At 39.4% G+C, this 10,723-nt stretch overlaps 1 protein-coding gene across 2 annotated transcripts in view; it reads right to left on the bottom strand.

The window, feature by feature from the left end:
- Window positions 1–343: 343 nt before the first annotated feature.
- LOC124281850 (vacuolar protein sorting-associated protein 18 homolog) overlaps window positions 344–10,723 on the bottom strand; it is a 29,350-nt gene continuing 18,970 nt past the window's right edge. For both annotated transcript variants that reach the window (XM_046717853.1, XM_046717854.1), the window contains 10 exons: window positions 10,555–10,628; window positions 9,529–9,684; window positions 8,276–8,416; window positions 7,353–7,484; window positions 7,093–7,177; window positions 6,299–6,426; window positions 3,787–3,908; window positions 2,594–2,852; window positions 2,327–2,385; window positions 344–1,767 (listed from right to left, as the gene is read on the bottom strand). In XM_046717853.1, the coding sequence (XP_046573809.1) occupies window positions 1,704–1,767; window positions 2,327–2,385; window positions 2,594–2,852; window positions 3,787–3,908; window positions 6,299–6,426; window positions 7,093–7,177; window positions 7,353–7,484; window positions 8,276–8,416; window positions 9,529–9,684; window positions 10,555–10,628 (1,220 nt within the window). In that variant the 3' untranslated portion in view covers window positions 344–1,703. The remainder of the gene's footprint in view (window positions 1,768–2,326; window positions 2,386–2,593; window positions 2,853–3,786; window positions 3,909–6,298; window positions 6,427–7,092; window positions 7,178–7,352; window positions 7,485–8,275; window positions 8,417–9,528; window positions 9,685–10,554; window positions 10,629–10,723) is intronic.

Here is a 10,723-nt window from a genome sequence, read left to right as displayed (position 1 = left end):
ACAGAACATTGCTGGAATCACTAATACAAAATTTCAGTTTCAAAGGCCTTATAGCTTTCAAGATGTTGAAAATTTGAACCTTATGGATGGACAGACAACTGGACAGACAATGCAATGCTTTAAGCTCACTTGACTTTCAATCAGTAAACAGTAAAAAGAAAAACCTTGCTATCCACTTTGCTGGAATATTGATGAAAGTGGTGCAAACCATACTCACTCAGGTTTATCAGCTGATTCACATAAATAGGGAATATTCATGTCACTTCATATGTAGTTGTATTTTATCTGAACAGATCTAGAAACACACAAGTTACATCTGCACAAAATAAGTCTCAACAGTTGCTGATTTATTCATGTTTATTTTGTTTCTGTCACTGTTTAGCTGAATCAAGCACATATACACAGAACAGCTTTATTCACATTGATATAATACATACATTTATGTACAATTATGCTGTAAGTTTGCCATGATTTCACATGATTCATGTACAAATATTATACATGTGTTATAAGAATAAGCCTGCTCACATTCTCTCATTACTGTTCCTTCAGAAAATAATATATATTGTTCTTGGTTGCTTTGAACTTGGCGTTATTCAGCATTCCATGTTTGTTGCAAGAGGAAACCAATGGGATTGGGAGGTCAGGCACACTGCTCTGGTTGAGGCATTGTATCTTAAATGCATAATCGGTGCTCATGATTTCAATAAATGGATTGCCTATGTGAGACATGAGTGCTTACAGACTACAGTCCTGGGTTAAAAGCAAATAAAGAAATGATGCTAGAAACCCACACAAAAGTTGAGAAAGAAAGCATAATGCTATGATAGTTCCCACCATTGGTTAGGGATGTGCATGAGCCTTTCCTTCATAACAATTACTTACCTATTCAGATGGCTTTTAGAGTTGCCTCACTAAATAAGGTGGAAGCATATTACCAAAACTATCAACTGAGAGCCACTAAATTAGAATACCTTTTTATCTTTATGAGTTACGGAGTAACACTGAACGCTTAGTCAGAAGTTAATCAGACTGAAATATCATTACATAGGGTGAGCTGGGATGCAAGAACTCTCAAGATACTGACTGCAAGCATCTGTCTACATGGCTTGCTATTTCACCATTTTCCCCTGTCTTATTTTTCTTTGCCACTGATTGTTCCATTTATATCAGTTAAATTATGGCAGTTAGATCAACACTGACCTCAGATGACATATCACAGAGAAATAGACCTTGCCTTGTGATTTCATCAGCAATATCAACACCTATCTGACAAGGACACACCTTTGTAAGAATGATTTGTTTACCTGGTGATTTCAATGGAAATGGTACCTTAAGAATCAATGTAGTGTTACTGTATGTGAATGTTTCATAATCACTGTGGGTGACTTGATTCACATCATGCACAAGTAAATTCATTCCTTTGTTGGAAAAATTAGCAAGCATTTGGCCTGGCCTCCAGAAAATTTGATGTGAGATAAAGTCAAGACCAATCCCTGATCAACGACAGTTGACTTAAGCAAGGTGATCACTGTCATTATGATGTTTGCTTGAGTATCTTCACAAATATGACGTTCGCAAAGTGTGGAATAAATAACACTGTTTGATTGTACATGTGAATTGGTTACGACACAATGGTTCACTGTCATGAGCATTACTGACAGATGTTCCTCAAGCTGATTGGTTTAGCAAGTCACATGACTTTATTCCCATTCCACTTCAGCTGACTTCCACTCATCATCTTCAATAAATGGCTTATCGATACACCTGAAAATATAAATGAAAGTTCTTGACTACAAATCACTTAACAGTAAGTTTGTCAGTAACACAGCAGTTCTGCTTTATGAAGCATTTTGATTTCCTTTGAATTAACATCTGAAAAAGCGAACAATATTATTTTAAAATAATTATTTAAATTCATTTAACATTTTGTTCCATTTCACTATAATGCTCAGTCTAAGATTTTCGTATAATTCAGTGTATTTGTCCATGGTGAATGATTCTCAACTACGCCAGTCCTGAGCCTTTACAGTAAATAATGACTAGTTCCAACTTAAATGAGAAAAGGTTTCACTCTTTGATGTGATATTTTCCCCAAAAATATTTGCTTCCAGAAGAAAAATCTAAAAATACTTTGGCACCAGGTTTTAAAAAATATTTTGGGGCACAAAATAATATGTGTTGGGAGTAAACCTTAGTTGTTATACAATTCCTTTCAGCAAAAAACATTTGCGTGTTTGGAGAAGTGACCAAAAGTATTCTTGCCCCGATCCAGAATATCAAATGATGGCTCCTCATCTGCTTCGATGTGTTAGCAAACACTTACCTGATCATGAAGTCTCCGCAGTATATGCACTCTGACGACACGAGGTCATCCAGCTCTGCCTGAAGATACAAGGCAGTTATAGTAACTAAAAGCCACGATGATCTGCAGGATAGCGTTATCAATGGATAATGAAGCCAATCAGCCTAGTGTTATGATCTGATTAATAAGCAAATCAAGACACCTAGGAAGAACCATTTAAAAGCTTCATATATATACACATCACACGTATAGTTCCTATCAGGGTTATTACATAAGTTTGCAACACACCTTCACGTCTGCATCTTTATTGACCCCAAGCTGTGCTGCTGATGTGGACTTCCTATACGGAACAGACTCATCCCTCTCTGCCAGCTTCCTCTGTAACTGGTCAACCTTGGACTTCTTAGATCCGGACAGACTGGGCAGCACATCTGCAATTAGACAGTCCATGTGGAACTTGTGTTGGCATGGGAACAGGTAGAATGCCCTCACCATCAGTGGGTAGCTACAGGAGGAACACTTGTCTTCAGCTTTCACAAAGGCGTATCTGAAATATAGGATACGATCATTTATAGAGGATCCTCATCGTTTTATATCTTCATCATTTTATATCCTCAGCAATTTGAGAGAAAATACATAAAATTTGTCCAGTACATTAATCATGTTTGTAAAATTTCTTTACATGTACACATATATTGGGTCTGTCACAAGTCATTATTAAAATGATGCATGGCAATTTTTCTCGAACTCAAAGATCAATGCATATTTTAATTTTGTATCGATTTAAAAAAATAAGTAAACATTACAAACATTTACTGGAAGGCCCGTCAAAGAATATCCCAAACACAGCTTATCAGTTGAACTTCATCTTAAGCCTGTCATGAAATATAACACTCCTGGAAATCTGACTGAATAAGCTCAAAAGACAATTATATGAGTTTACACGAATCATCCTATCATCCAGGCAATGGAGCATGCAGAAATTCACACAAAGAGAAGTAACATTTATATTATACCATGCATCAAGCCTTTTCTGAATAGTTGAGGCAGCTTCATAGTGATAACCCTGAACCCTAATTTATATCTTTGTCATGTAGTCAAACAAAAAGAGAAAACTTGGTTTGAGAAAATCTACAAAATGCCAATCATGGACACAATGCTTCTGATAATTGATATTATCAGGCCTTTCCTGCATTTCATTTCACTTGGACTAACAGTGTTTTCACTTCAACCATCAGTGTTCAAGTGAAGCCACACAAATTGTTCCTGCACTTGTATCCACATATGAGGCAACTAAGTGGATAGGATGGTCAGCTTGTTGACCTCGTTGAATGCGTGTGACTTTCCACCTTGGTGTGGATGATTACAAACATTATAGATGACTGCACTGTTAGCTTCATATATAAATAATTATAGTTAAATGTCATACAGCTGGTATATCCCTGAGAGTAGCAACACACAAACAAACAAATATGTCCTACTTGTTTCTGAAGCTCTGGATCTCCTTCCTGATCTCCTCAGCACTCTGTGTGGCCTCCTCCATCTCGTCCTTCAGTGACTTGATGTGGTCGTTGTACTCATGCAGTGACGTGATGATGGCGTCCTGCAATACAGGCAGAAAGACTTGGTTCCAAAACATTTTCAGGTCATTATTTGATCTCAATTATTTTGCAAATTACATGCAAAATACATTCAAAATCATCAGGGGAATTCCAATAATATCATATTCTTAGCGAAAACTTTCTACGAAAACTTCGCATTTATCAGAAGCTACAAACAAAGTTTAGGTATCAGCGTGCCGTTCCACTAACCGATCTTAACTAAGATCAATCTCAGCAAGTTACGCCAATTTTACAATCGTCTTAGGTAAAAGTTACACCCGTTCCACTAACCGATCTTAGGCCGATCGTAGCCGGTCCCGATTGTATGATCCGATCCAAGCTTAGATGGAGACTCTTTTGTCAGAGAGATAGAGGAATGCGAGGCATGAGTTATTTCCCTTTGCATAGTCTAGCAAATGATGGAAGTAGTTTACGAACCAACTGAGTGAGTGAGTGAGTTTAGATTTACACCGCACTCAGCAATAGTCAAGCTATATCGCGGCTGTGTGTAAATAATCTAGCTAATTAAGATGCATAGCATTCACTAACATGAGCGTTCATGTTAGTGAACGCTATGTATCTTAGCTATAAATAATCGAGTCTGGACCAGACAATCCAGTGATCAACAGCATGAGGATCGATCTGCGCAGTTGGGAACCGATGACATGTGTCAACCAAGTCAGAGAGCCTGACCACCCAATCCCGTTTGTGGCCTCTTACGACAAGCATGGGTTATTGAAGTTCAATATTCTAATCCCGGCCTTCATGGGTATTTTTCCAACCAAGTGTAAACGTGGAGAAAAAACCTAGAGCAAAATATTAGGGTAGTGAGCACCTTGGTTTCAGGTGCAAGTGTGTGTGAAGCGATGGGTATCAGGCATAATATAATAATAATATATGCATATTTATAGTGCGCCTAGTCCACATCCTGGGGCATGCTCAAAGCTATGTACAGATAATTTACGAGTATTTACAGCCGAGATTATAAGTAATATACTGAGAACAGGTTTTAAGTCTGGACTTAAAAATGTCAATTGTGTCAGAGCTTTTATTATGTGCCTGAACCTTGTCAATCAGAATAAACAAGGCGTGACGAGGCATCCTCTATAACGTAAGTAGAATCTGTCAGTGGTCTTGAATAACACGCGGCCTGCCTTTAGAATCCCCCACCAAATAAGCGCACGTGAAATCAAACATATTTGTATCTTTTTGTTTCAGAACACTGATCACTTCATGACCCGTCCCTATTCTTAACCATGACGTTGCAATATTGTTGTAAAAATGTGTTACACTATCTCGCTCGGTTGTGTTCCCATGACGACAGTGGTCAGACTGGCCTGACATTTGTAAGGCTTCAGTGCAGTGTTTGTTTACATCACAGAAACATACAAATTCATTTCATGGGGGATTTTAGGGGACGCTCTTATTTTTCACATAGAATAGGAAAGCCACCATTTTGGTTTCTCTACGATTGATTTTAGCTATCCTAAGTTGGTCATGAGCAACTTAGACTTTGAATCTTAACTTTACGATTGACTTAGGTGAGATTGGTTAGTGGAACAGTATGCCGATCGTAACGTCATGCTAAGATTGGGATTTTAGGGGTTTACGATTGGCCTAGGGCTAAGATCGGTTAATGGAACGGCACCCTGAGCTGTAACATTTCACAGTCCTAACTCTGAAGCCTGTAATGATTTCCTTAATTATCAATGCAATATGATTCAAGAAATGGACCACAAAACAACCACAGTACTATGACCATCACACATGGTGTCTAAACTTGATTTCTTTGGCTGGGCCAGAGATATGGATCCACAGGCATGAGCTCAGTACACAACTGGTAACTTTACATAGACAGAGACCCGCGAAGATCCGGGTTGGAATTGGCCTTCAGTAACCCATTCTTGTCATAAGAGGTGACTAATGGGATTGGGTGGTCAGACTCTCTGACCAGGTTGACACATGTCATTGTGTTCCAACTGTGTAGATTGATGCTCATACTGTTGATCACTGGATTGTCTGGTCAAGACTTGATTATTTACAGACCGCTGCCATATAGCTGGAATATTTCTGAGTGCAGTGTTAAACAACAAACCAACCAACATAGGGTTCCTCAAGTGCCCAAGTGTTCCTAAGTAAACTGAACTCACTGGCACTCCCTACTGGTAGTTTGGTCCAGCATGAGCATTATGAATTGCCTGATGATACAATGAGCCTCTTGATTGGTCAGTTCTTTATGCTTGGCCACTACTTATTTTATGCTTTTTTAAAAATATTATTTCTCGTCACAGACAGAGATTTTATCCTCTGCGTATCCTGTCGAAACGATGTTGCCTCATTACAGGTCTACCTGACAGTGCAGTGTATTACTTGAAGCCATGATGATATTCACCTTAAAATGATCAATGGTGACAAAGTCCGGAAAGAAGGGCAAGATGTCCTCAATCTTGAGGAGGTCACATTCATGCAGGAAGTCCATGGCACGCTTGATGTCCTTCTCTTCCTCCACAACATGTCGAGCTGCAACATTGGTAGAAAGCAATGAGTGATATAATATTGAGTGATCTTGTTTAATCTTGGTTAATTTCAGGCATATCTGATTAATGAGCCAAATGTTATGGTACTAACAAACTATGGATCACAATCACAGTGAATCTGGCAAATGAGTGAGTGAGTGAGTGAGTGAGGATTTTACGCCACACTCAGCACTATTACAGCTATATGGAGGTCTGGCAAATGAAGCATCCATGAGTGAGTGAGTTGGGTTGGGTTTTAGCCAAATTCCAGGAATACCACAGCTGGGAACAAAAAAAATGGCTTCACACATTTGATCCATGTTGGGAATTGAACCCAGGTCATCGTTGTGACAAACGTACACTTAAACCACTTGGCTACCCATGCCCAAAAGCCCCAATAACAGCTTCCACGCACAGCACAGGTTTGCAGCTGTGCATGCAACTCACGCCACCTCTGGGCCACCCCTGCTCTCTTGACATCAATCAGTCATTAGTTCATAGTACCGGTACTTCTATTTTGGGTTGAGTCCCACTCTGACAAGTGTGAATTCGCACGACTCCAATTGCTGAAGCTATGAATACACAATGCCTTTTGGGAAGTGGTAAAATTCAACAAATGTTATATTTGGGATTACATTACACAATTCATCACAATTCAAGGGTAACTGACCTATCCGCAGCCAGAGCTTCTTCCTCAGTTCTATGTCATCCTCGTCAGGTTTGTCTGCCTGGGTCTTTGCCAGCTCAACGTCAACCTGCACAAGGAAGATAATTTTAAACTTATCCATATTTCAAGAAGGAATGAGCTTTCAAGTAAATATCATGCCTACAGATGGAATATCTGGTTGTGTATTGAAATACACTGGGGTCAAGCTTTTGTATTATCTGACAGACATGAGAAAGCTCCACATGTGGATGGCAGTTACTTACAGAAAGAGCCATGTCGACTGCCTCCTCATATAAGCCCATGAGTGAGTACACATGCACACACGCCCTCTTGTGGCCATACTCGGAACAAAGCCGCAGCGCATACTTCAGGTCGTAACTCACATCATCAACATCCTGCAAAACAACCAAATATCTTTGACAAGCCGATCACATCTCCTTGACGTTCCTGTCTATAAGCAAAAAATATCTGTGAAAACACAATGCCTTTTAGAAAGTTGTCAAATGCACTGAGTTTTAGTTTTACGCCGCTTTTAGCAATATTCCAGCAATATCACGGCAGGGGACACCAGAAATGGGCTTAACACATTGTGCCCATGTGGGGAATTGAACCCGGGTGTCAAATGCAACATATGTCAAATTTGGAGTGACACTTTCTTAGTAAAGTAAAGATTCTAGTTCTGTTCTTGGGACACTCCCAATGGTACTAGACAGTGGCTTTTTAATGTTTTGGTATTCCTGTAATCAAAAATGGCTACAAATACAAATGTGGTTTCTAAAGATGAGTGAATTTGTTAAAGCTTGATTATTAATGGAAGACTTTATACGATAAAGATTTACGGAAATTATTGGAAGGATGACATTAGATGATAAATAACATATCACCCTCATGCCTTTGGATATGAAATAAAGCAACACTCATCCACAAAACCTACAGACATTGGGTGTGGGTCTCTATTAGCAGCGTAGTGTGTTTCAGCAGAGACCATACAATATCTATTATATGGTCTCAGGTTTCAGTATTGTCAATGTCATACACGAGGAACACACAGGCAAAATACAACGTTTTGATTTAGAAACACACATAACTAATCTCCTCAAGTTACTTGAACACAAGGGTACTATATTCAGGGAAGTTTTACATCCTACTGTCACATGTGATAACACCTGATAACACCAGTGCTTACCTCCCCTTGCAGGTGGAGGTAGGTCATGAGTTGATCAGACTGCAGCTTGGCATACAGGGACAGGAGATAGTTGTGAATGGGACCGTCCTTGTTGCCCAGCTTGTGCACACAGAACTCGAGATACCGGATAGCTTCATTACCCTGAAACACCATCAGCAAGAATACATGTATTTGGAAAAGTTGGCAATATTTGGATACATTGAACACTGTTACCGCACATGTTCAGTTAAATTGAAATTTTTCCTGATAATCCCCCAGTAATGATAAGTGAGCAAAGAAAGTAAAGCTGTAAATTTTGATATTATTGCCCAATTTCATCTTAAAAAGGACTCATGATCCAACATAAACAAGAAATCAGCTTTATCACCTTGGCCATCAAGCACATTAGAATTTGAGGTGTTTACCTCAAAGCTGATTATTTAAAAGCATGCACTGCAAAGGAAATGCAGAAAATTTGAAGCATGGAGAAAAGGGGGATAAGTCCGGAGCAAAAAATTATTATGGCTCAATTTTTTATACTCAGTCTTGACAAGCATATCTAATATAACCTTGCAATGTTTCATCCATGTAACATAAGTAGTTTCTGAGAAAATATGATAGACCATCTACCAGTTCCAGGCCAATATGACAGGCCTGGAACTATACCAAGAAGATGTGACAAACCCTGGTCCTACACCAGGTCAATAGGACAGATCTTGGACCTTGATCGCTGTTGGCATTCGGACTACAGAAGTGTACCCCGGGTACATTTCTGTATACAGAAATGCATACAGGAATGTACCCTAAACAAAATCAAACACACAGAAACGTTAAATGTACGTTAAACGAGAGACGAGTCCATATTCAGGCAACCCCAAACCGAAACTGTATGTAGTTGTTCCAGTTTAACTGGGTGCAAGTGGTATTGTGCATCGTGAAATATTTGTTACAGTTGTTCTTGCTTGGTTGTCATATAACACAATCAAATGTATCGAATACAACAGTATGAAAATTCTGATCAGGAAACAGCACAATGCAGAATGCACTCTTCCTTGGCTATGTTTCTGTATTCTGACTTTGGCTATGGTACGTTTCTGTATACAGGAACATACCTGCGGTACACATCTGTAGTACCCGTGCCGACAACGAACCCTTCTGCCATGGTATGTAGGTATAGGAGCTTTGACAGTTAGTTTAATACTTTGTTATCTTTAAAGTATGAGGTATATTCACCATTACTGAATGTGAAGTAAATGATTGAATGAACTACCCACCTGTTCCCTGTATTTCTGATGGTCATACTGCACTAGGGCGGGGATAAGCTGTTTGGGGTCAAGGTACTTATGTTGGGTCATCCAGGCATCCACAGTTTCCTTCGGTGTATATTGCATCAGCAGGGGAGAGAACTTGTAGTACAGCTCAACCTCACTCTGACGAAACAAAGACAGCATTTGTGGGAATCTTTCAATAAATGAGTGCAAAGAAAGTTGATTTACGCTGCTATCAGCAACATTACATCTCTATCATGACCTAATGAAAACTGAAAGGTCATGGTCAGGAAAAAACAGTGGGTGACAGCATGAGCAACAATCCATGTCACTGGGACAGAGTGATTAATCTGAACACAATCTGAATACAACTTTGAGGAATAGCCTAAAGTTGAAACTGGTGTTTTCCATATATTTTAGCATTCATCAGCCATGTCATTTCAGGAACATGAAGAATGGGCTCTAAAAATTGTATCCACGAGTGAACGTAACCATGGTAACCTGGGTCTTCAGATTGATATGGGCTCATACATTCAAAGTACAACTTTCCAATTGCATTATTTACACATATGTACTGGCTAGCGACCAGTTATCGCCAACACCTGGCTGTAGCACTTGCGCAGACAGCTTGATTTTAACTCTCGTAGCCTATCGCTTTTGTGATGTGTCAATGTGTGAAATACTATGGAAGTACAAGTCAAGCTGTCTGTGCAAGCGCTACAGCCAGGTGTTGGTGATAACTGGTACGCGGCGATAACTGGTCGCTAGCCAGTAGTGTTTCATCAGACATGTTTTCATATTTGATTTCGGAATTCAAATACTTTATTGCCCACATTGAAGGGATATTCACTTATAGGAGGTATGTAATATTCAACACTCATGCAAACACTAGTACTGTCCGTGAACAAAGACACCTTCTCATAAGTTCTCCTTTATATCACAATAATTAACTTACAATGACAATATGGTATTATTCACAGCATTCAGCTGTTCCAGCACAATGTCATGGTCTCACCAGGTAAGGAAACCTACCTGTTTCTTCAACACATCCAGGGCACCTTTGTAGTTCTCATGCTGGATGTGATGGCTGATGACTCTCTCATAGTCTGAAACACCCATGGCAGACAGTTGAGCTTATGGAGAGGAAAACTGTAGGCATCGGAAGAAATATCTTCAGCTGAGTGACTAAGTCAGTGGGTGA

The sequence above is a fragment of the Haliotis rubra genome, unplaced genomic scaffold (assembly GCF_003918875.1).
Source record: "Haliotis rubra isolate DU_JTF1 unplaced genomic scaffold, ASM391887v1 Scf29, whole genome shotgun sequence".
In the NCBI taxonomy this organism is placed as follows: Eukaryota; Metazoa; Mollusca; class Gastropoda; order Lepetellida; family Haliotidae; genus Haliotis; species Haliotis rubra.
The sequence above is the reverse complement of the archived record's forward strand: the minus strand, read 5'-3'. Positions and strand labels throughout refer to the sequence as shown.